The 26,655-nt window shown below is 46.9% G+C and overlaps 1 protein-coding gene across 1 annotated transcript in view; it reads right to left on the bottom strand.

The window, feature by feature from the left end:
• The window catches only part of LOC146796600 (lysosomal alpha-glucosidase-like), an 854,317-nt gene that overhangs the window by 719,115 nt on the left and 108,547 nt on the right, over nt 1–26,655 (bottom strand). The window contains exon 4 of the mRNA XM_085629244.1: nt 13,318–13,483. Coding sequence (XP_085485370.1) covers nt 13,318–13,483 — 166 coding nt within the window. The remainder of the gene's footprint in view (nt 1–13,317; nt 13,484–26,655) is intronic.

Here is a 26,655-nt window from a genome sequence, read left to right as displayed (position 1 = left end):
ACCTCTTAACATCTAAAGTATGAAGCGCCCATTATGCTTCATTTGAGGGGTTTAGAAATAATGACAGTCCTTTAAAAATTCCTTTATCAGTCTGTCTGACCATAGATACCTTTTGGGTTCTGCATTGCATGAATCTTGAAATTGATGCCAGGTGGACTGTGAGCTATGAGACAATCCAGATTGAGCTAAGCATAGCAGGTGTCGAACAGAAAGAGCGACTCTCGTTAGAGGAACACCAATTACAAAGTCTTACCCTTTTTGGTTTGTATGATTTATTTGTAGACACTGCTTTGGCTTGTGCCAGTATGTCAGTGCATTGTTGAGGAATGTTCAGCTGGTAAAACTCCTTGTATTCAGGATCCCAGCTGCTAAATAGAGTGATTTTGGGTGAGGTGCATCACTTGCCCATTGTTTCTGGAGAGCACTCTGGGACTTGTTTGAATGGAATGTGACACTGTTCAGACATTAGTATAAGCTACATGTACCAAAATTGCCTTGGCCACACCGGACCTATCAGCATAATCTGGCACAGCTCTCTTTTCATCTTGTTCAAAGTTTTTGGAATTAGGGGTATGGGAGAAAAGGCGTACACAAACATATCTCTCCATAATATTTGGAGTGCATTACCCCATAATCCCTTGTGCGGGAATCTGCTTGCATAATATTGGTATTTACTGTTCATCAGGGTAGCAAACCGGTCTAGAGACTGTGTTCCCCATTTCTTGAACATTCTGTTGATCTGATATTCTGACAGTTCCCATTCAGGAGAATCTTTCAGAGACCTGCTTAAGTCATCTGCACACTGGTTTTCCTTGGCTTGTACATGCGGAGCTCTCATGGAGACCTTGTGTTGGAGATACCAGCTCCATATGCCATGTGCCTGGACAGTAGGTGTAATCGTGTTCAAGCTTGCTTGGTTAGGTAAAACACTGCGGTTGTGTTGTCCATTCCAAACAAGATCTACAACTTTTTTAGTCTTGGCAAGAAAGCCTGAAGCCCCAAGGCCACCGCTTTCAGTTGTTCTAGGAAATGTATGTTTTTTCTCTTTTCATAGTCCAGCCACTTGCCGCTCATTTCAAAGTCTTGGAGATGTGCTCCTCAACCTACCATGGAAGCATCTGTTGTCATGACATAATTTGGTGAGAAAAGTTGACCCCACTGAAACGTTGTCCTCCATCGCTTACCATTTCATTGCCTGTACCATTTCCTCTGTTATACGGATAACACAGTCAAATTAACCCTTGTCTTGTGTCCACTGTTTGTCCACCTGTTCTTGCAGCGGCTTCAAAGTACAAGCGACAGTTTGGGATCATAGGAATGCATGAAGATACTAGTCCTAGAAATAATTTGTATTGCCTAACTGATGCAGACTTTTTTCTTGATAGGGTAGACGCTAATGCTATTTCTTTTGTAGGATATGCCTATTTCTCATTGTTTATTTTGAGACCCAGGTTTTGTAAAGCTGAAGGCATGCCTCTGTAGAACTCACCTCAGCCTGGTGCGAATTTATTTTTATTAACCAATCGTCTAAGTAAGGAAATACCGGATGGCCATTTTGTCTAGGGTAATCTGGTGCCATGCACTTGGTGAATATTCTTGGGCCAGAGTTTGATCCAAACGGAAGGACTTTGAATTGGCAGAGACATCCAGACACCTCAAACCGGAGATACTGCTTGTGTATTACACGTATCGGGAAGTGGAAATAGGCATTCACAAGATCCAATGACGTCATGTGATCTCCATGGTTTATCAACTGAGTGATATCTAGAAGCGTAATCATTCAGAATGATTGTTTTTTTGAGGTACTTGTTGAGCTGTCTCAGATCCAACACATTTCTCAATTTTCCATTCTTCTTTAGCAGAAAACCTGTGTTTTTGCAGTTTTGTGGGACCTCTTCTATTGCTGCCTTTAGCATTAGAGATTGTATTTCCTCCCTTAACAGATGAAGATGTTGATACAGCCTCTTGCAGGGTGGAATGCAAGGGGTTTCTGTATAAATTCTTGAGTGTGTCCGTACAAAATGATGTTAAAAACCCATCTGTCGGAAGAGATGGACTTCCAATTGTTGCAATAATTGGTGAGTGGGTCTTAGTTTCAAGGGAGCTAGATCAAGAGAGGCGACTGGTGTCATTGAATTGCCACTGTCTCCTAGAGGGCTCCTGTCCTTTCCCTGCCGCAGCCACTCTTCTGTCTGGATACATGGAGAAACTTGTTGCCAGCGAAGGTCGAAATTTCTGAGAGAACTGCTGACGGTATCCCCGTTGCTGGTGGTGATATGGCTCATATCTATAAGGCTGATATACTCCTTACAGGTATATTGTCCTCTGCCTCTACCACCATGAAATGATTGAAATCTTTTCTGTTGAAGCACTCCAAGCAAACTTGCTGTTACCGTGTCACACTTTATTGATTGTAATGCGTCATCAATGTGTTTCCCAAAAAAGATCCTCTCCATTGTAAGGCATGTATTCTCTGATTGCACTTCAGGTCTGAAAGCAGTTGCTTTCTTAATACTGCTGCTCCATGCATTTGTCTAAAACCAGTCAAAGCTACATCCACTACAGTAGCTATCATTTTTTAGGACATTCTTTCTCCTTCCTCAAGGATAGCTCTAACCTTGTTTCTTTGCCTCTGGCAGAGAAGCTGAGTTGTGTTAAGTCTGACCACATCTGACAGTAATACCTGCCCAGTATAGCCAAAGCATTAGACACCCTTATGGTACTAACCGCAATAACAGAGAAGCGCTTTCCTATGTTATCTATTCTCCTGCCTTCCTAGTCAGGAGGAGCTGAACAAGGTGTTGTCAGGTTTTTAGATCTTCCTTGTGCTGCTTGCGTAACTGGAGTCTGATTTCAGGTGACCAATCAAACAGGCTGACTGTCTGGTGACTTGTATTTCTTATCAAGTCGGGGTATTACTCCTGCCACTGTAGCAGGATTCTTTATGATCTTAAGGCCCTCAGTCCAAATATAATTGACAATTGGTATGGATCTCACTGATTTTCTGGTGGACTCCTTAAAGTCATACAGGAAACAGTCGGTTTGCTGAACCAAGACTGATAAACCAAACCTCTTAGCAGCTTTTCCTAATACAGCATGGAATCCCCCTAGATCATCGGACGGCTAGCTAGCCACAAGAGGTGATGGGGTGGGTGGGGGGGGCAGATATAGGTGTGACATCACTTTCTTCTTCGCTTTGTATTCATTTCTTGATCCTGGGGTATTTCACCCTCTTCAGGTCCTTCCTCATCATCACCATGATCAAATAATCATCATGTACAGTAATTGTCTACAACTGCATTGGTTGTGACGTGTCCTTATGCTTTACAACTTAGCTTCTCTGATGTCACAAAATTTCCACTTGTGATACGCCAGTTTGGACTTGTTTTATAGGTGTAGTTCCCTTTTCAGAAGTCTTTTGTAATAGTCCTTTAACATTAAACGAAGATCTGTCACCAAGGCTATAGGAACCTGCATCATTGATTCTTGTGCATGTTGTTCATCAATAATTTCTTCATAAGGGTCTAACTCAAGGAAGTTCTCAGAAGCTTTCTCCGTACCTTGTTGTCTATCTTTAAATCAAAAATTGCCTCGTAAATATACCGATACGTCCTGTTCAAATTCTTCATCAGATTCTTGGCATTTAACTTGCAGTTGTGTTAGACTGGTTGCATCCCCAAATGGTCACCCATCATCCTCTTCTTCCAGATCTCTCATCTCTAAAAGGTGCACTGCTGGCAAAGGTGACAATTTGAATGGTGAGGTCTGATCTGAGCACAAACATGATTCAAAAATAACTGTTGACAGGCCCATAGACAGGGCCTTCAAGGATAATGTCTTAATCATCAGTGGTGAAAACTGCAATGTGGTCGTCAGAGCGGTTGCCCACAGTGGTGCAGAAGGCATGTCAATCGACTGGGTCTATGAGGGAGCAGCCGTCATCAATGTTGAAGATGAAACAGATGCCATCTACAAAGACAGTCTATGTCAGCCTTACTGTCCACGACGCCGCAGACACCGAATTCGTCGGTGACATCGGAGTAGACATCTTAGCCGTGAGCGGTGCCTTGGACCGTCTTTGAGGATTTTACCAACAACTTGCCTGTTTTGTTTTTTTAGAAGACTCAGAAGAAGGCTTCTTTGTGTCTGCAGAGGCTAATGCTCTTTTAAAAGGTGTTGATGGTTCTGAAACTGATGTTTTCTGTTTTGTGGAGCTTTGAGTCGCTGAAGGACTCAATTCTTCCTGTTCTTGGCTCTTTTTGTCTGACACCTTATAGATTTTCTTAGGCGGTTCAGTGAGATCCTTACTAGACCTTTCCCTCTTTAGCATGTTCTTCACAGTAGTCAAAGACCCATCATCTCCAGAGACTGGAGTTTGACGTTTTTCTTTTTCTGGAGCCATACAAAGGGTTTTGCCTTGGTCTTTCAGAGTTTTTTGCTGAAAATGTCCTGCAGTATTTGCAGTCCTTGGGTTTGTGATGTGGGCACAGATAGACAATACAGACACTCCTTATGAGGATCTTCGGACACAAAGTCACATTTTCCCACTGGTTTTATATTATTGGAATAAACCTTTCTTTGAACCCTTTGACATATTGAAAATCTGTCTGGGTTAAGCTACCAGCAGTAAAATATTCATCAGAGAGGAAAGCTAAGTTCACCTGGAGGTCACACAGATGATAGTATCAAGTTCTGAGAAGATAGCTGAGCGGAGCTCAGGGAGACTTCCTCTCAAACGATGTGCGGTGAGAAATCTCAAATGTGGTGTCACCGGAGAGGAGGAATGATGAAGAAGCTTATATCTGAATGGCTGAACTTTGGTTCTACTCAAAACGATGTGGAATGTTATACAATCCTATGGAACATGTAATTTACAATTAAGGCAATGGAATTTGCTAATAATTACAGTTACCGTGGGGCTCCCACTACGAGGACGTCGAAGCTTCAAGCATGTGAATCTATGAAAGATTAAATTCTTGAGAAGTAGGAGGTTCCTCCTCAAAGGCGAACTTCTGTTTCTTGGGGATGCAGAAGCACGAATATGTGGGCTTAGAAGGCTTAGCAAGAATCTTCCCAGTAGAGAGGTAGATGAAAATCTTCCGCCTACTGTCAGGGACTTCCGGTTGCTGAAGCTGCACAGAATCCCTCGGTGGTGTAAGATCTCCATGCTGAGAGTTGCATCAATGCCAGTCTCAAGGCAGGTCTAGTTGGACCTTTGGGAGTCTATTACAGCTCTGAAGGTGTGTGTCGGCACCTCAGAGAGGATTGCTCAGTGTCGAGGGAGGCTTTTGGGATTAAGGAGTCTTCACTGCCAGAGCCAGACCCAAAGGTTGGTTCCTTTTCGGGCAGGAATTAGGCAGCATGCTTTATTCCCTCTGAAGCGGTGCTCTGTATAGGCCTGGGGGGTGCTTTGGAAGGTGAGTTGGCTGATATTGCTGTATATGCAGCGGGACTGGAGGCCTTAAGCTTTCACACAGAGTACTTCATGGCTGGGAGCACTGCCTGCTCCATGTCAGAGTCTTCAGAGGGCTCTCTCCTTCGTTCAATGAACAGAAGGTTGCACAGGCCTGCTTCATCGACCTCAGTGCTAAACAGGTTTTTTGGACCAGAAATGGGCGTTCCAGGGAAGGCTTGTCGCTGCCTGGAGGCCCCCCCCTGCTGGTACTACTCTGGGGTCCCAGGTGAGAAGGCTTCTCTGCGTGGGCTTGCGGCCTTCCCGTGCGCTGGGCCATCGGAGTGCTGGCTGAGCTCGCTCTTGTGGCGGTGTGACTTGTCGGAGCGCTTGCCTCCATTGCTGCTCCGGGGTGCTGGGCTGGTGCGGCGTCCACACCGGCGCCTTCCGGGGCTGCGCCGCCCTTTGCTGGCCCCCTGTTTCCGTCCTGCAGACGGCTCTGTGGTGTGGACTGGTCCCCCACAATGAGCCCGCGATGGGCAAGCACGACGCTAAGCAGGCGAAGCTGTCGTTTACTGCCCCAGCTGCGAAGCCGGGGCTGCGGAGTGCGCCGGATGATGGAGGCGCGCAGGCCCCCCCGGGGCTGGACGTGGACACGGCCCCGCCGACGATAGATATGCAGCAAATGATGCGGGAAATGAGACAGGGCTTCGCCACGGTGGTGAATAAGGTGGACCGCCTTACATCCCGAATGGATGCGTACGCGCAGAAGATCGATGCCCATGAGGAGCGCCTTACTGAGGCCGAACGGCGGATCTCGGAGACTGAAGATGCGACCGCATCCCACTCTACTCAGCTCAATAAAATGGACAATGTCCTGCGCATCATAGCTGCTAAAAATGAGGAGTTGGAAGCCCGCAGCCGGCGCAATAACATCCGCGTGGTGGGTGTGCCGGAGTCCACCAACACGGGGCGCATGGAGGAATATGTAGAGAAGATCCTCATTGCCTCTATTGGCGCAGACGCCTTCTCCAAGCAGTTCATCGTGGAGAGGGCTCACCGGTCACTTGACCCGCGACCGCGTCCCGGCACCCCACCCCGGCCCATCATCGCGCGGCTCCTGAACTACCGCGACCGAGATGCTGCGCTGCGGGCTGCGCGGGCGAACCAGAATTTGTCCTTTGAGGGTATCAACTTCACCGTCTTCCCTGATTTCACTCCTGTTGTGCAGGACCAGCGTCGCAAATTTGTTGATGTTAAGAAAAAGCTGAGAGCCCTCCACATCGACTATGCACCACTTTACCCGGCGAAGCTACGTGTCACCCATCAAGCGAAGCAACACTTCTTCACGAATCCGCAGCAGGTGGAGGACTTTTTGAAATCCCTACGGAAAGCGCATCGTGACCGACTTGATGAACAAGATGCGGCCCCGGAGAACGAACATTGACTGCCAACCTGGGAGTTACCGTGATTCCTTCTCTGCATTACTGTGCCACTTCTGTGCCTTTCCTGTTTGCCCTCCCCTGTGAACCACTTGATGGGCTATGTACTGACTGAGTGACGGAGGCCCGGTTGCGTGCTGGACGGAGATCGGTAATGTATGCCAGGCACCACCCTTCTCCCTCCCTCTATGACTATGGTGGGTTACGGGCAGGCAAGGGTGGATCTGTGTGCCCTCTGGATGTCCCCTGTAGGGTGTACCCCCTGGACTCTATTGACTGAGTTGCTCCTGTTGAGCTTACTGAGGGTTCTACTGGGTGGGGGGAGGGTAGACATTTCTGGCGAGTTGGGGTTGCTTCAGTGGGTGGGGGGCGGGGTGGTGGGACGCGGGTTTTTGTGGGTAGTCTTGCCCAAGTTGGGATGTGGGTTTGTTTTAGGGGCGGCTGGGTGGGCCCTAAGGTCAAGGCGCTGGAGGACTAAGCACCTCACTTCCCTCTGTTGCCCAGCACTGGAGCCTGATACTGGTGATCTGCTAGGACAGGCAGCTGGGTTAGGTTCGAGACCCGAGATGGTTCTTCATGTTGTTGTTATGTTTGATACAGCTGTGTTCAAGACGCTGCCGCTCAGGGAGCAATTCCAAGCTTTTGCTGCCTCTTCGCGGCGTGGACCCCTATGGGGGCGTGGTGTTTACCCGTTTACTAATGATACATTCGACCTCGGCTTGACTGGTGATGTGGACGGTGGAGCGCTTGAGGCTTGGTGTGTGGTGCGTGGTGCAATTCGCGCATGCAGCGGGTGGGGGGTGACTGGATTGGGCCCCTCGGCCGCTGCTCTTCCTACTCGTCCTGGTCGACCTAGCCATGGAGGACACTGATTTGAATATACTCACATGGAATGTTAGAGGCCTGGGGGACCCTAGAAAACGAAGGAACGTCCTCTCCTACCTAGATCGCCACGCTATACACATAGCGTTCCTTCAAGAGACCCATTTCCGTGCGCGTGCTGCCCCTACCTTTGCTAGCAGGTGGGCGAAGTGCTCTGCCTTTTCGTCCTATTCCTCATATTCCCGTGGGGTTGCTATATTAGTTAAACGGACTACCCCCTTCGTGCTGGCGGGTATGAAAAGTGATGCCCAAGGCCGATACTGCCTGATGTGAGGGAGACTGGGCCATAAAATGGTTACTCTGGCCTGCTGCTATGGTCCCAATGTAGACGACCCTGCCTCCTTCGCGGACCTCGGTGCGGATCTAATAGGTGTGGGTACGCAGCACCTCATACTGGGGGGGGGATTTTAACGTCACGCTTGCCCCGGCGCTTGACAGGTCCCACCCGGCCCCGCATCATTACACACGGTCTCGTGAGATGCTTTTGGACATCATAGCGGAACATAGGCTGATTGACACGTGGAGACACCTCCATGTGGACGCCCGCGAGGGTACTCACTTCACGGCGCAGGCGCGCTCCTGGGCCAGGCTCGATTACGTCTTCCTAACCCCACAGTTTCATGCGGCGCTGACCGGAGCGCAACATCTTCCGCGTACATTCTCTGACCATGCGCCAGTGCGAGTCACACTGCGGGCGGCGGAACTCGGCCCCCCTCTGGCGGCCTGGCGTCTGCAGCCCACGATCCTTCTCGATGCCCTTTTTCAGGAGGAGCTGCGGGAGGAGTGCTTGGCTTTCTTTGAGCGCAACAAGGACTCTGTGCAAGACGTTGAGACTATATGGGATGCTTTCAAGGTGACCCTCCGGGGCCTGTGCATTGCCAAAGGATCAGGGGTGCTGAAGAGCATTATGGCGCGCCTGCGTACCTTGGAAGATGACCTTCGGGCGCTGGAGACGTCGCTTGCGACCAACCCTGACGACGCCGGGCTGGCAAGCATTCGGGACAAAATTTCTGAATATACCGCGGAGGCCACCCGGGAAGCTAATTTTCGAGGCAAATACTGGGTTGCCCGGAGTTATGGGGAGGGAGAGAGGCCGGGGAAAGCCCTGGCTGCAACGATGAGGCTAGCACGACCGCCTAATACGATCATGGAGATTAGAGGTGTGGATGGCGCAAGGTACAGTGAGACCGCGCATATCCTCAATGCATTTGTAGCTCACTATAGCATGCTCTATGCGTCCACTAGAGTTGGAGAACTCCAGCTGCATGATTACCTCGAAGACGTGTCCCTGGGGTGGCTAAGCGATGCGCAACGGGAATTTCTGAGCTCCCCTTTTGAGCTAGATGAGGTGAGGGAGGCCATTATGCAGATGAGGTCAGGTAAAACCGCCGGACTCGACGGGATACCCATTGAATTCTACAAAACCTATATCGACTTTATGGCCCCGGTGCTGAGAGAAGTCTACGAGGATGCATTGGAAGTGGGGCATCTCCCCCCATCGATGCGCATGGCCCTCATTACATCGCTCCTTAAACCGGGGAAGGAGGCTAGCGACTGACTCCTATAGGCCTCTCTCCCTCCTCAACTGTGATGTGAAAATTCTAGCCAAACTCATCGCCAATCGAATCAATCTATTGCTCCCCAATCTGATACTGCCTGACCAGGCCGGTTTTGTGCCAGGTAGGGCCACGACGCATAACCTGCGCACATTCTTTTCGATCCTTAATTCTGTGCATGACGATCTGCCCATGGCCGCCGTGTTCCTAGACGCCACGAAAGCCTTCGACTCCCTCGAATGGGACTACCTGTTCCAAGTTCTGGGGCGCATGGGCTTCCCGGCTATATTCATCTCATGGATTAAATTATTGTATACTGCCCCTAGGGCCAAAGTCTTAGTGAATGGGAGGCTATCCTCTGACTTCCCCATTACCAGGGGCACCAGGCAGGGCTGTCCCCTTTCGCCGCTATTATTTGCTCTGGCCATGGAGCCTCTAGCGGCCAAACTGCGGCAACACCATAGGGACAAAGCACTGCGGTGCTTCCAGAGGCAGATACTCGTATCCATGTATGCCGACGACATCACCCTCTACGTACGGGAGCCGGAGGAAAATCTCAACCCGATCCTCCGCGAATTCATTCGGTTTGGCGTGATCTCCGGCATTCAGATCAACTGGAGCAAATCTTGTATATTTCCCCTGACTGCCTCCACGAGCAGATTTGTGCCCGACTTCCCCCTTGCTTGGTGTGACGGGGACTTTAAGTACCTGGGCGTCCGCATTGAAAAAGACAGAGAGGAACTTATGAGGGCTAACTATGGGACGGCCATGTCCCGCATTACAGATTCCATCACTCGATGGATCACCCTGCCCCTTTCCATGGCTGGCAGGTCCTCACTGATTAAGATGGTGATCTTGCCGCAGCTACTGTACCTTTTCTTGAATATTCCCTTCTATCCTGGTGCTTTTTTCTTTCGACAACTCCGCTCGGAGCTTACCAGACTAGTGTGGGGCGGGAAGTCCCCCCGGCTCCAGTGGGACGTCCTAATCAGGCCCTATGAGCAGGGTGGCTTCGGCATTCCTAACTTCGAGCTCTACTATCAGGCAGCCCAGGCGCACTACGCTTACTACTGGATGCGGCAGCCCCGATATATGCCCCAACTAGCGGCTGAACATTGGTTGGCCCATCCCGTTCCCATAGAGGGCGCGCTGTACATTCCGGTGACAGGCAGAGATAGGACGCCCACGACATTGATCAGTACGGTGACTGCGTGGACCAAGCTGGCTACCGCCCTAGAGCTCGACATGGTGTACACGCCGCTCCTGCCTCTTGTTTATCACCCCAACATGCCCCTGCTGCAGGAGGCGGGCTTCCGAAAACTGCTTCAATCTATTCACGTGACTACGTGGGGCGACCTGTACCACGACGGCACGTTCCGGTCCATGGAGCACATGTATGCCACCATTCAACCTACTCCCCTCGATGTCTTCTTCTACCTGCGCCTGCGGCAGGGGCTGAGGGCCCTCATGCCCTGCTTCCCCCAGGAGCCCCCACATCTGGCTCCGCTGCATCGTATACTAAGCGACGACACTCCAGCTAAGCTTGTCTCCAAAATCTACCGCTCGGTCCACACCTCCTTGCAGGCGCCACGGTTAGCAGCCAGGGAGAGATGGGACCTGGAACTAAGTGTCCCGTTGACGGACAAACAGTGGCAGTTCTGCCTGATGCAGACGGACCGCGTATCCTCCAGTAGCCGCCTAAGGATTATCCATTATAAATACCTTCATAGGCTCTACTTCACGCCCGCCAGACTTCACAGATATCGGCTACGCGACAATGATAATTGCGACAGATGCCGGGCTCCGGGTGCAGACTTTCTTCACCTGGCCTGGACGTGTGATGCAGTTCACCGCTATTGGTGCCAGGTGTTTGAGGCGCTCTCCAAGATGGTCGATACAGTATTACAGCCCTCCCCTCTCCTGGCCCTGCTGGGTTATGTAGAGCCTATACAGGCGGCGCACCGTAAATTCATCGCGCTGGCCTTTCTGCTTGCTAAAAGGAGAGTGGCGTGTCGCTGGGGCAGGGGCAGGGCCCCCAAATTTAAGGAGTGGATGAGAGATCTAGTTTACTGTCAGGATCAGATCCGCACGTACTCTGAGCTCATGCCGCCCGGGTCGCGGCCCGCTGATATATGGGCCCCATTACAGTGTTATCTCCTTGCTGGGGCGACGGCCTCGGATAGCAGCCAGGATGCTGAATGAGCGTGTGCCGACTGGTGCGGCGACTGAGGATGCTTGCTCGAGATTTGGTCTGGGATGTGTTGGCATTGGTCGCGCTTGTGGCGTGGGTCTTCTCTCTGTTCTATGGGAGAATGTGTCGCTGTGGAAGGCGTGCTGTGGGTGCTGCCCCCCCTTCCCCCCCCCCCCCTCCCCTCCCCCAGAGGGGTATATACTCCTTGCAATGATCTCTTGGGTTCAGCACTTTAGCTAATGTTTTACAGTGAGGTCTGTATTGCTGTTCACGTCACCCCCCGCACAGAATCCGTCTCCGCTACATTTGTCCTGCCTTCTCTGTACCGCCCCTATTGTGATATGCGCACATTGGCGCTCCTTTTAACACAGCTGTATGTTTACTTTTGTCTTAAAACTATCAAAATAAAATTTAAAAAAAAAAAATAAAAAAAAAATAAAAAGGCTTGTCGCTGCATCCTGTGATGCACCAAACTCCCTTCTTGTCAGTGCTGGAGGGTTTTCTTGCAACAAATGTCTCAACAGTCATCACAGATGTCCTTGTTGTGTTCCAGCAAGAGACTGATGTTGCACTCTTTTGTGAGTACCTGACATTGCACTTATGGCACAATTGCCAAGGCGCTTGTTCCAGAATACCTGTGCATTCTCTGGAATGTGACCTGAAAGCGTCGATGTCAGTTGGTGGGTGGGCAATTTCAGAGGGTTAAGAAATCATTGATGTAATGTCTCAAAAGAAGGCGCTTGGGCATCACTGAAGAATTTCTGACCGGGCGCAGTACAAGCAACAACTGTTGTCAAAGTTGCTGGGATGGAAAACTTAAAGTCTGAACCCAAAAATCCATCAAAAAGTAAGTTAGTGCCACAGCTGGCACTCAACCGTCCAAACCAGATAGCGGAAGAAAATTATCTGAGGTGGAGTTGTTGTCCTGGTGCACTGCTGACAAAGGGAGGAGTTGCAAAACTAACAATTGATGGACGGAATGCTGACAATGCAAACATTCACCCCCAGTCACAAGGATCTGGGTTAAATCCATCATTCTTTTGCTCACCATACCACCCCAGTTTGGACCCAGCCATATGCAAATCAGTCTTGACCCTGTTCCTTGTGGGAACAGTCCAGTCCGAACTGCCAAGCTAGGTCCTCCCTGGACCGGAAACAGGCATCCTGGGACCGGTTTCAGGGCATCACCCTTCATCAGCCAGGCTAGCTTGAAACCAGTGGTGTAGGGAGCACGGGACCCACGTCTGGGCATACCCTTCCCACTAGGGTGGCATATGCAAAAGAAACAATTGATGGATGGAATGCTGAACAATGAAAACATTGACCCCCAGTCACAAAGATCTGGGTTAAATCCATCATTCTTTTGCTCACCACAACACCCCAGTTTGGACACAGCCATATGCAAATCAGTCTTGACCCTGTTCCTTGTGGGAACAGTCCAGCCCGAACTGCCAAGGGAGGAGTTGCAGCATGTCTTGTGACAAGAAATGTCTTGAATAAGAACAAGTTGTAAATGTCCGGGCTCTAAACTAGATGGCAGGAGTATGGAGAGAATGTGTATCTACAGCCACACATGCTATAAACATTTTTCCTGCATATCAGCAACATTTGGATTACAAAATGTAAAGTAAATGTCATCCATCATAGGCATGGGAGTGTTCTGCTGTATTGTGGGAGCTTTTTGTCGCTCAGTTCGAAAGTTGTTCAGGGATCCTGCACGTGGGATGTTCAGTGCTAATGAACAGTAATGAAGACGTCACTAATTGGAGCATATTTAACATATATAGTTTCAAAATATGACTCAAATTATGGCAGATCATCATTGTTTTTCCATAGTAAGTTTGAAATAGCTACCGTTGGTGCCAAATCTCGTGCCCACAGAGTCAAGGTGTTCCAGTTGAAGCTGTGAAGAAAGCTGGCACGATGCTCTCCCACACCATAGAGGAACAATGAAGGAAGGGAAGTGGAGATCTGCAGAAACTGATCAGCAAACATCAGAGGAGCAACCGTTGTATTAAGCCTGGGCAGGAAAAATTGAATGTTAATACAAAATACAGATGACAGAGCACAATATAAAAAATAAAAAAATAAATCAGAATCTAACTAAAAAGTAAACATGACATGCTTTAGCGCAGAATGCATTAAGATTAACTACACAGTTCCAATCAATACATTATATGGTAATATTTAGAGAAAGCGTTAATGCTTTTCTTAAGGTATGTCAATAAACTGCTCCCTCCTGAGGTGCGCTGGGTGGGAGAGAAGGGGCTGTGGCATTGCATGCAGTCCAGGGCTATACCAATGCCCAGGCTTTGGGGGTTCAGCCAAAAAGGCTTTATTAATTGGAGCCCATACACGAGGAAGTCAACTGAGGTGATGTGGGATAGCACACAGAGGACACAACATGAGCTTTTCTATTTAACTTGTAGTTACTTTGGTGTGAGTATTTTCACTAACTTCTCAATGGGCAACCAAATAAATACCATCCTAATGAATCAGTAAAACAAATTGCAAACATGGTGACATTGTTAATATAACAATTCAAAGAGGATCATAATTCATGTAATGCAGACAACCCTGTAATAAAGCTGTGGGTTAATTGTCTGACATTTCTTAATTAAAGCACCTATATGATGTATTCGTAGGATAGTAGGATCCATTGCCTACTTGGTGCCAATACCACTCAGCAATGGATAGGCAGGAACAGTACTAGAAGGTTGCATTCAGAGCAAGAACAGCAACATTTAGGTGCGATAGGCTGGTGACAATTTATTCCTTTCCTCTTTCATGAACATTTATGATGAAGAAGGATAACTTACTTACCTGTAATCCTAGTTCTCTTCCAGGGGTATCCTCATCAAAGTCATAAGCACTGAATACTCATGCCCACGTGCGGGGACCCCGGAAATAATAAAAATTATATATGAAAAACATATATATATATACACAGATATATTATCTACTGGCGGTCGCCAGTAGATAGTTATAGTTAGGACCGAGTTCCCATAGGAAATCTGAAAATTCTATTTTGAATAACTTTGGCGCCGGTTGACTTATCTTCGTGAAATTTTCAAAACTAATGGGGCGCTCCGCTCAGCTCCTACCCTGAAAGTCTCGGGGTGATTCGTCTAGCGGGGGCTGAGAAAAAAGGGGGGTCCCAAAACATGTTTTCCCCATGCATTTTCCCGTAGGACCTTTAGTCGAAAGTACAGCCCGAACGGCTGAACAGAATTGCTTGAAATTTAGCAAAGAGGTAGTCCTCAGGTCAGGCATGTGCCTTTTGCTTAAATGGTGTAAATCCGTTCAGTAGTTCCTGAGAAAATCTAAAGTAAAATCACATATATCTGGGCGGAGCCTAACCACACATCTCATCATGAGATCTGATTGGCTGTCAGCACTTCATCCAAGAAGTGTTGGCACCCATCTTGGGACCAATATACATGATAGCACCTCATTAAAAAGCATTGCAGTTAATAGAAGGTTTTAAGACTTTAGTTACATTATAAATCATTTGTTGATTGTACCATACTCATTTTAGGAATTGTGGTGTGTTCTAAGGTGATATCATGAATCATGTTTGAGAGAAAACTATTTTCTCATGCTTTTCCCACAGAGGTTTGGAAGGTGATCTATAAGCTAACTGAGAGCATATTTTCTGTAAATTCACATTATCTTTCTCAGTCATGTGAGAATGAAGTCTGACATTCTCAGTAAAACATGTACATCCAACAAGGGCAGAGACTGTCAGTTGATTCCTTTGTGTTCTACTGCAGCTTCCCAGAGTGTTCTAAAGAACAACTAGAGCGCTAACAGTCCTACTTATGACAAACGTATGGCACACCTGAAGCCATCTTGGTTGGAATAAAGTGGTAATTCTTAAAACATTTAATTTACAAAGGAACAAAATGAGGGGGGTTCATTTTGCCATAGAAATTATGATTAGTTCTGCAGAAAGAAAAATTAGGGCACATTTTGACTTCTCAAATCCTCTTCTATTTCATAAACAAATTCTGACATGCAGACTGAAACATGCACTTTGAATACAAGCAGCAGACTTCCCTGGTGAGCAGTAGTTTTACTACAGTGAACTAATGAGCAACTAGAGTGCTAACATTCAGAATTTATGGCAAATGTGTGACACATCTGAATGCCTTCTTGATGGAACCAAAATAAAAAACTAAAAGTATTCCCACTGAGGAGACTGCAGTAAATGAGTAAATTAGGAAACTTCATAACAAATTGATCTCCCAAGATGGCCACCAGAGACAAAAGAGCCCAAATGTAGCCCAAATATAACCCAGATGTAGCCCAAGTATAGCCTAATGACTGAATGTCCCAGAGTGTTCTTAAGAACAACTAGAGCGCTTACTGTCTTACTTATGACAAAAGTATGGCACACCTGAAGCCATCTTGATTGGAATAAACTGGTAACACTTAAAACATTTAATTTAAAAAAGGAACACAATGAGGGGGTTCATTTTGTCATAGAAATTATGATTAGTGCTGAAAAAAGAAAAATTAGGGCACATTTGGAGTGACTTCTCAAATCCTCTTCTATTTCATTAAAAAATTCTGATATGCAGACTGAAACATGCACTTTTAATACCAGCAGCAGACTTCCGTGGTGAGCAGTAGCTTTACTACAGTGATCTAATGAGCAACTAGAGTGCTAACATTCAGAATTTATGGCAAATGTGTGACATATCTGAATACCTTCTTGATGGAATCAAAGTAAAAAACTGAAAGCACTTCCTACTGAGGAGACTGCATTAAATGAGGAAATTAGGAAACTTCATAACAAATAATTCTCCCAAGATGGCCACCAGACACAAAAGAGCCTAAATGCAGCACAAATATCACCCAGATGTAGCCCACATGTAGCCTAATGACAGAAGTGTGCAAAACACTTATTTTTGTGTATTTGCAGTTTTATATAGTGCAGACTTGTCAGGTATTGGAGTCCTTTACATGAGCATTGGTTACATCACACAAGATCAAATTCATTTTGGTTGTAGACATGGGGAGATTAAGTGATTTGACCACAATCACAGAATGTTGAGCTGAAGCAGAAACTCCAACCTGGTTCCCCAGTTGCGAAGTCTGCAGCTCTGGAAGTAACACCACATCCTCTCGCTAAGGTGCAACATTTAATCAAGTGGTCAACTGGGTAAAAAAAACAAAGATTACAAATAATTTAAAAGTTCTTTGTCGCTATTTGAAAACTCAGAAAATATGTCCTCATTTTAGTTTTTTAGAGCACTAACCATAATTTTGATGCAAATAAGACCCTCTCATATATGTAATTTCTAAAGGAAATACTCTAGGTATTACAGTTTTGATTACATCAAGATGACGTCAGGCGTTCCACACTTTTGTAATAAATATAGAATGTTAGCAATCTAGTTGTTCATTGGGATACTGTTGAGAGGCAGAGGCCAGGGGCACGGACTCTGAAAATTGAAGGCAGGTAGGAGAGTGCAGAGGCAACAGTTTGACCACACTGGGCAGGCAGGAAGGGCAGTGGCAGCACAACAGACTATGGAGGGCAGTGGAAAGGGGGGCAGGGGCAACAAACCAACAATACAGGACTGGCAAGAGAGGCTGTGGCAATATAATAGACCATTGTGGGCAGAAGGAAGAGGCAGTGGTAGTACAACCATACATGCCAACTGACCCGTTTCAGCCAGGAAACGTCCAATGTTTTTAAGCTCAAATGGGCTTTATTTGATCTGTCTCCTGTCTACAATCTCCTCTTTTTCAATGTAACTCAAAGGGGAAAATCAAAACCCCAGTTTTTTTTTCAAAATCTCCCTCTTACCAAGTTCAAAATGTTCGCAAGTATGGTACATTGAATCATGGTAGGCAGGAGGAATTGGGGTAGGGACATGGACTCGGATAACAGAGGACAGGCGGGACATGGAGAGGTGCACCAAACTGACCCTACAGGGCAGGCATCAGGGTTTGCAGCAGCACAATACACCACACAGCGCATGCGGGACGGGAGTGCAGCACAACAATCCATAGCAAGCAATAGGGAGGGGACAGGACCATGCACATGGACAACAGAGAACAGATGGAAAAGAGGCAATGGTAGCTAGCTGACCATGATGGACAGACAGGAGAGAAAGCTGCAGCATAACGGACCATAAAGGGCATTACAATGGAACAGACAAGCCAGGAGGGAGGGAATAGGGGGTCTGCACATGGAATCAGAGGGCTGGGGGCAAGTAGGCAGGGCAGGAGCAGCAAGATAGCCATGGAGATCAGGCAGGATGGGCACTATAAGCAAGACACACCATGGAGAGCAACAATGAGACTATGGTGGCATACACACAGACCATGGAGGGAAGGTGGGAGGGGGTCAGGGGCAGCTAGCTGACCACACAGGGAAGGTGGGAGGGGCCATGGCAGCACAATGGTTATGATGGGCAAGAAGGAGGGTGCAGGGGCATGCACAAAGGACCATGGAGAATAGAAGGGAGAGTCAGGACCTGGGCGCAGACAAGAGAGTTCAGGGGAAGGGGCCTCACAACAGACTGCGCGGGGCAGGTAGGAGGAGCAGTTGCAGCACAACAGATCAGGGAGGGCAGAAGGGTGTGGCAGTAAAATGGACCATGGAGGACAGGAGGAAGGGGATAGGGGCATGGCATGTGGACAGGAAGGGTGGAGGTGGCAGGGACAGGTTACAGTCATCTGACAATGCTAGGCAGGTGGGAGGGGAGTGGCAGCTCAACAGAACACTCAGAGTAGATAGGAGTGGCAGGTCCATGGAACATAGTGGGCAAAAAGGATGGAGCAGGAGCATGCACAAAGACATCGGAGGGCAGGGGGAAGGAGAATAGGGGCAGCAAGCTAAGCACAGAGGCTAAGCAGGAGGTCAATGATGGGCCATAGAATTGGGCAATGGAGGGCAAGATGAGTGGACTGGTACATCATGCTAAATGGAGGGCAGTGGCAGCACATCAGACCATGCATGACAGGTGGGAGGAGGCTAGTCCATGGATTCAGACAACAGAGGATAGGGAGGAGGTGGATGGGGCAGCAAGCTAACTGTTCAGAGAAGGTGGGTATTAGGAACTTTGTTTTTAAAATGTGGGTCTGTGCGAACTACTTAAAATATGAACAAGTATGCAGCATAATCTCACTTTTATTCAGGAAGAAGAGGACGTTTGTGACTGTGACTCCGGGCTCACTTGGCAGAAACACCCCTGACCCTCCACCCCATCGCAAAATGTAATGCCCGTGAAAAAGGTAGGTGGACGCAGTGTTATATAGAACATAGTCCTGAGAGCACGATTGAAAATGAAAACTAGATGTAGTATATGGTATAAACTGTGCACCAAAAAGTGTGATATAAGATGAACCGGGGCGTGAAATAGAATATGCAATACATTGTGCGCAATGACAGATTCATTGGAGAGCGCGAGATAGCACAGGCACTAGCGCGTGCTATGCGATATGCGCCTTGGAGTGTAATATGCACAGGGCAGTGTTGTGTAACATAACTAGTCTCTAAAGTTGCAATATAAAATATGTGCTGGGGAGTGTAACGTTGCATATGCACTGTGACAAAGATATGGATCCCAGATTGTAATTTGTATGGCATAGCGCTGTGCGTTATAACATACACATCGAGGAAGGCACGTTAGATGGGGTAATATAACCCGTGCGAAGGCAAGTGTGGCATGACATATTCACAGGGTGGTGTTACAGTGCACATGGGCTAGAGAGTGTCATAGCATACGCACTAGCTGGTGGAATACAACACAGAGGTGTGAGGCAATCGGCGGGCACTGGTGGGTGTAACACAGCATTGGGCTCAGCCAGGAGTACGCTGTGACTCTCAAGTGAGGTTGGTCTCCTTTCCAGAGAGTAAAATAAAAAGTATTACACATCCGGCGGTGGATGTGTTTTTTATTAACCGTGAGGGGGGTTTCGTGCATAGTTTGGTCGAATTTTTGTCGAATCCCCTTTGAATGGCTTGGTGTGCGTGTATATTAAATGTGCCCGTCAAAAGCTACCCATGTTTGTATAAATAAACGACAAGGGTGTCTACTTGGAGAGTACCCACCGGCGGGGGCGCCGGGATTAGGCACGGTAGGGCGTCGGACACGTCAGAGCTTCACTAGCGGTGTAAATACATTCCATGTGGATTCATTCTTTGCATAGTCGCCTTTTAATGAATATCACGCAAATCGTCATGGTGATGGGTACATACGGTTTGTTCAGCATGTCCTAGGTGTTTCTATAAATATATATATTTTTAAAATAATAAAAAACAAAGGCCGGCCCCGGGGGATGGGGTCCCCGGAGCCATAAGTGGCCTGAGTAGCCTCCTCCTAAAGAATTTAAATTAAAAAAAAAAAAGGCCATGACCTGGGGGTTGGGGTCCCCGGGGCCGATTAAGGCCTTGGGAGGGCCAAATTTATTTTTTTCAACAAAACAATTAGGGTGCAGGCCCTGGGGATGGGGTCCCCAGGGCCAGTAAATTAGAAAAAGAAGGGGGGCCACACAGCCCTCCTTCTTAAAAAAATTAAATAAATAAAAGACCGGCATCGCGCCGGAGGCCACGCCCCCTCCTTGCAGCACTCTGCAAACGCGCCCCCTGGCCAGTTGTAAGTTGGGGAATTAATTCCCCTTCAATACTGAGGGTTCCTGTGAAGTACTGGGAATTTTAAGCCCAGCGGTGCAGGGGAACACACCCTAAGACTTCGGGTTCTTCCTGTTTCAGACCTACAGAAACACAGAGTCTTCTGGGTGAAGTCAAAGATCAGTTTATTGGCTGCAGACCAATTACAGGTATCCGAGAAGTACAACAGCATGTATGTTCTCAGGAGACTGCTTAAAGTTACAGAAACGGGCTTCTCCTTAAATACAAAATATCATGCTTCAGGCACACATTCCTTGTTTTATGGCATGGTCATTCACATGTATACATTACAAACAAAAAGGCAGTCATGATGACCATCCCACATTCCAGTTAAGCCAGCCCACAATTATTTAACCAGCAAGGCTCAGATCCCACATCAGATATCAACAAGCCCCAATAAACACGAACATCTCCTGTTTGGGAAACAAGCCATAAAGCAGGAAGAGTCAGGTGTGAAAGAGATTAGCTGGAGGCTTGTGTGGGATGAAAAGGCTTTATGGTGTGTCAAACCCTGATGCTAATCACAGGTGGCCGTAGGACGGGGAGCTCGTGAGACCGGCTGACCTGGGGCAGCGGAGCCAAGCTGCCCAGGTCACAGAGAAGTCAAAGGAAGGCACATGTGTTCTAAAGGCCCGTATTTGCTCGTAATAGGTAGCCTATGTGAGGGCAACCATAAGATGGCCACCGCTCTAAGATGGAACCCACGAAGTCAATGTATAATAATGTATACATAGTGCATTTATCAATGAAACGTTCTATAAAGCACTTGTACATACCGCATTGACCATTCGCGGTTCGCTAATACCGGGATAGACAGGGGTAGGGCCCTGCCTCCCACGCAGTCCCAAATTTCAAAGTACCACACCTGAGCGCCAACTAGCCCAACAGGTATCTCCAGTGTGCGCCAGGGAGCTGCGTCGCAGACAGGTGTTCTGAGGCCACGCCCCTTTTTACACCTCTATGCAATGCAGCTCTGTGGCGCTTACTGGAGGTACCTAGTGGGCTAGTTTGACCCTAGGGACCCTTAGGATTCAAGGGGACTTAATCTCTCAACTTAGAACGGCCACAGGGTGCGTTTACACAGTGGTGAAGGGAGGGGACGGGGCCTGAGGTGACGTGTGCAAACACGCCCTGTGGCGCGTTTTAAGTTGGGGAAATAATTCCCTTTCAATCTTGAGGGACCCTGGGGGCCAACTAGCCCACCAGGTGCTTCCAGCAAGTGCCACTGCTCTGCGTTGCAGAGAGGTGGTGCAGGCCGTGCCCCTTTTTACACCTCTCTGCAATGGCGCTTACTGGACGTACCTAGTGGGCTATTTTGCCCCTAGGGATCCTCAGGATTCAAGGGGACTTAATCTCCCAACTTAAAAAACGGCCACAGGGCATGTTAACACAGTGGGGAAGGAAGGGGACTGGGCCTGAGGCGACGTGTGCAAACACGCCCTATGGCGCGTTTTAAGTTGGGGAAATAATTTCCCTTCAATCCTGAGGGCCCCTGGGGGCTAACTAGCCCACCAGGTGCTTCCAGTAAGCGCCACTGAGCTGCGTTGCAGAGAGGTGGTCCAGGCCGTGCCACTTTTTACACCTCTCTGCAACGCAGCTCTGTGGCGCATACTGGAGGTACCTAGTGGGCTAGTTGGACCCTAGGGACCCTCAGGATTCAAGGGGACTTAATCTCCCAACTTAAAACGGCCACAGGGTGTGTTTACACAGTAGGGAAGTGAGGTGACGGGGCCTGAGGCGACGTGTGTAAACACGCCCTGTGGCGGGTTTTAAGAGGTAGTTTTAATCCCCTGCCCTATTATATACTAGGGGCTTACAGAGGAGGTCATGCTGATCACAGGGGGACCCCAACGCATAGTGTTCCCTAGTGTATGTAGGTGTTTTCACTGTATTCTGAGTGTCTTTTAACATAGCACTGGCTCTAGGACTGGTTAGTCAGACTCAGTTACCACCAGGATCCGTCTGAAAAAGTTGAGGGTACAGGATGATTTTGCAACAAGGCTTCTTTCTGCTCTTCGGTTTGTTCTTTCTGCACGCTATCCTTCTTCCTGCACTTTTCTTCGTCTTTGAGGACTTCTGTTGCTTCTTTCTACATTTCTCTTTTTTTCTTTCTGTGCATTTTTTCTTCTTTCTTCACATGTCCTATCTCTGTAGGCATAGTTAGAAATTAGCATTTAAAAACCTATGAAATTCACTGAAAAAACCATAAGTTTCAGGGGCGTTATAGTTAGCTGGACTTGTCACTCGTACAAAACCATTGAAATTCCCCCTATATAGTTAGTTCAGCGAACTATAACTCGCGCGCCCGCAATGCACTGCTGATGACGTCACATATTACATCACTCATGACATGGTCAGTGACATCACTGATGACATCATCCTTGTGATAGAGTGGCAGACCTCCTCTTCCCCTAATATAACCTTTGATACACACATTCAAAAATAGAAACTACAATGTTCAAAACAATGGACATACCAATACCAGTTACAACAACCTATTCAGTAATTCTAAGATCCACATACACATCCACTCATTCACCAACAGTCCTATACAGTCACTCATACATGTACTCACTCATCATATGTACTCACACACCTATACATCCTGTTACACAACACCACTCATCCATAGAGTTACTCACACACATAGTCACTCATGCTAATAAAGAATCAAACCTCCATTTACTTGCACATACAGTCACACACACCACCACACTTACTTCTACAGAAACTTACACATACTTAGTCTTTTAAACAATCACTTATAGAAACACATACTTATTCATACAGGAACTCTTTCAATCTCTTACTCTCACATATACTCACAATGGAACATGCTCACAATAAGCAGAGTATTATTAGAAACACATCCAAACGGAGGAGATCCATAGCCCATGTAGCGGACTGAAAATAAAAATGTAAAAGAACAAGAATGGGGTTACAAGTAAGACCAAAAAATGTACAGTCCATCACGTATTCAAAAGGGCGCAAACTACTGAGTGTTAGGTAGAGGGCCATATATTTTCATAGCGTGATATCACCTCAAACTCCTAGAGGAACAACCATTCTCCTGACTAACTTGATCCCAGTAGTAATTGAGCAGATCTGGGTCGAACAACAGGGTTGTTACATGGCAGGAACTGGCTCTTGCAAAGGAGAAATAATAATAATCGATATCCACATACCTCCCACCCAGATTTTAATAAATGGTCATCGAAAAATGTAGTGTCTCGACTGGTAAAGAATCTAGACAGTTTGGTCATTCAGTGGCAAGATCTGAATCTGACAATGTTTGAATTAGATAGAGAGCACAGAAGAGAGAGTGCGGAAACGTGAAAAAAATGCAATTTTTTGCAGCTAAATTTGAGGTTTGCAGGCTGGTGTGCCTAGTGTCGCCGGCCGGTCGGTCCCCGTATTACTTTACGCCGATGACATGGTTTTGAGGTCAAGAACAGCTGTTGGCCTGCAGAGACTGATGGACACCTTTGTGGAGTTCAATGAGGGAAGGAAACTGAAGATAAACATTACTAAGACCTATACGCTGATATGTGGTACAAAGTCCCAGAGGAGCAGAAGCTTTTTTATCACAGGTTCCCCGATTTCGAGAGTTAATAAATTTTATTATTTAGGTATATTGTTTGCCAGTAATGGTTCATGGGTCAATCATGTACAAAGTGCCAGACAAAAAATAAGTAGGGTTGTGAGAGTGTTTTAGGTTTTCATGTAAGCTCCGCAGCAACCCTATTAGAAAATTATCAATATATACAAAGCCAAAGCTCTGTCTGCTGCCATGTATGGAGGAGGCATTTGGGGGATATGCGGTGAGTGACCCTTTACAGGTAGAGGAAAATGCTTTTCTCAAGCCATTGATGAGCATTTCTACCTCTGTCTCAACATACATTACTCATAAAGAGGCTTAACTATCTAGAGGTTTTACACTTACTCAAACCAATCCTGCTTTGGCGGTCAATTAGGGCTAAGCCCAAAACAACTTTTACAAGACCTATCATCATGGATTGTCTTACACTCAATCCTGCTGTTAATATTCCTTGGCTTTCCCATATTAATGCACCTTAAAGAAGTTCTGTGGCCCTCCACTGTGGAATCTCCTAATAGTGTGTTAGCCCTGCATAAAAGTGAGCTAAACGTTTTTGGGGGAACCTAATTTTGGCAGATCCCTGGCAAGGAAACCTTATTTTGAGAATGTATAATACCGAAATAAATGATCTTTCTAAACAAAACAATCCAACAGACTACTTGTTTGGGATTCAGAACAATGAGGGACTTAAAGAAACCTTCTATTCTAAAAGCCAATCTATGTTCAGTAATTGGCAATTTCAAATGAATAGGTCTATATCAGAGATAAAAGTTATGATACAAAATGGCACCTAGAGTTCGACACAATTTCCATGTAAAAGATCGGCCTTAGGATTCTGGTACCTACATGAAACGTTTCCTTCCCAATATTCCTGGACCTTAAATTAATAGTCTTGATCAAAGATATAAATACACAAACACTTGTAGTAGTTACAAAATAAAGTGTGGGTAAGCTATACCAATAATGGCTAGAGAACTCTAGTCTTTCAGCAGTGAAAGAACATTTACCCCCTACTAAAGAAAATATGAATGTATCTGATTTTCTTCTGGGACCACATCCTAAAAGAAGTAAAAGCGTCCTTGCAACAGGAATATACACCACTTAATAATGAATTAAATAAATATTCAGAGTCAGAAGCTGCAGAACGAATATGGCAAAAAGACCAAGAAATCGTGCAAACAGTTTTTAAAGTTATCGTCAATGGAATGCACTTGCTTTCTAAAGGAACATACTCATTAAATCACATTTTGTCTCAGCCCTAGACCTCCTGAAAGGAGATCTAAATTTGTTACAACATGGACAGGCTCAGTTAAGAGCAATGATAACATTAAATTGGGCACTACTGTAGGAAAGTGGGTTTCTGTTTCAGTAACCCCCCACTTTTTGCCAGATTTCTGATGCACTTTGACTTGATGTGCCCCGAGTCCCTGACAATCAGAATCCCAGTGCCTGTATTCTTTCCCAAAACTGTACCTTTGTAACCTCAATTGGCACCTCTCTGCCCACCTGTTATTCCCTTGAAAAAGGTACCATGGGTACCAAGGGCACTGTGACCAAGGAAGGCCTCTAAGGGCTGCAGCACATATTGTAGCACCCTTAGGGGTCCTGTACCATAACACATACACACATTGCAATTGCAGGCTGTTTGTTTTGGTGCAGAGAAAAGTGAAGAGTCGACATGGCACACATCCCTGTGTGCCATGCCTGCAACCCACTACCTGTGGTGTACGTAAGACACTGGTGAGGGTACAGTTGCATGAGCACTGTACCCCTACACTGTCTAAGTCCATTCTTAGACATTGTCAGTGCAGTAAAGCCATAAAAGCGTATATGGTCTGGGGGTTTCTCATTACGAACTCCACAGCACCATAATGGCTTTGCTGAATTCTGGAAAGTTTGGTAGCAAACGTCTCAGCATACTAACCCCGCACTGATGCCAGTGTGGGATTTATCATGCAATGCACTCAGAGGGCATCTTAGAGATGCCCCCTCAAAAACGACAAGCCTCTGGTGGGTTCCCCGACGCGTTAATACCTGCCAACACAAGACATGTTTCTGGACCCCTGAGGTGGGAGCCTCCAATCCCTTGGCCTAGAAACAAAGCCTTTCCTGGGCGAAGGTGGTCACACCTCCCCCAGATCAGGAAGAGCCATCTGTGGCAGGGGGGGGCTTCAAAGGCCTCGCCGCCTTTGTAACATGACCCCCAGCCTCTCCTGCTATCAGGAGCAGGCACCCTCCCTGTCTCGCACTCTTTTTGGTGGGAAGAGAGGTGGAAAAAACTAGAACAGCCCAGAAAGTGTGCCCACCTCTGACAACCCCACCCCACATTGGGGGAGGCGAGGTGAAGCCAACTCTTCAGTGCCCGCCATATTGCAGATGGCAGGCACTCTATAATCAGTTTTAGGGATTGTGCCCACTAAGTTCAGTAGCCCATTGGCTACCCCAGAATCACAACTCCCAAGACCGATTACTCACCTTTAAACCGATAACCTGATTTTCTCCCATAGGACTGCATTGACTGTTTTTCTCTGGACAAAGTTCTAAGTGTGGAGTTGAAAATTGTATGAGAACCTAAGAAACTGTCTTTGAACAAAAACTGACTTACTTACCTTCTTCCAGGAAATGTTCCAGTGTGATACCTAGGCATATCACACTGAGTAGAAAAAGTAATCCTGAAAAGTAATCAAAAGTATTCCAAAAGTAATTACAACTGTATTTGCACATTTACAAACATGTAAGAAAGCTCATTCTTCATCCAGCTTGCTTTTTAACAATTGGTCTTGAAAAAGTACAATCATATTTACTTGTACCAAGTCCTGCTTGGTTCTATAAATAAAAATACAACAAAGAAATATTTTTGATAGAAACGATTGGTCTGAGTTCAGTCTTTGAGTGTGTGACATTTCTTGCTTTAGTGTGTACAATAAATAATTAACACTACCCT

This window comes from Triturus cristatus, chromosome 10 (assembly GCF_964204655.1).
Source record: "Triturus cristatus chromosome 10, aTriCri1.1, whole genome shotgun sequence".
NCBI classification, from domain to species: domain Eukaryota; kingdom Metazoa; phylum Chordata; class Amphibia; order Caudata; family Salamandridae; genus Triturus; species Triturus cristatus.
The sequence above is the reverse complement of the archived record's forward strand: the minus strand, read 5'-3'. Positions and strand labels throughout refer to the sequence as shown.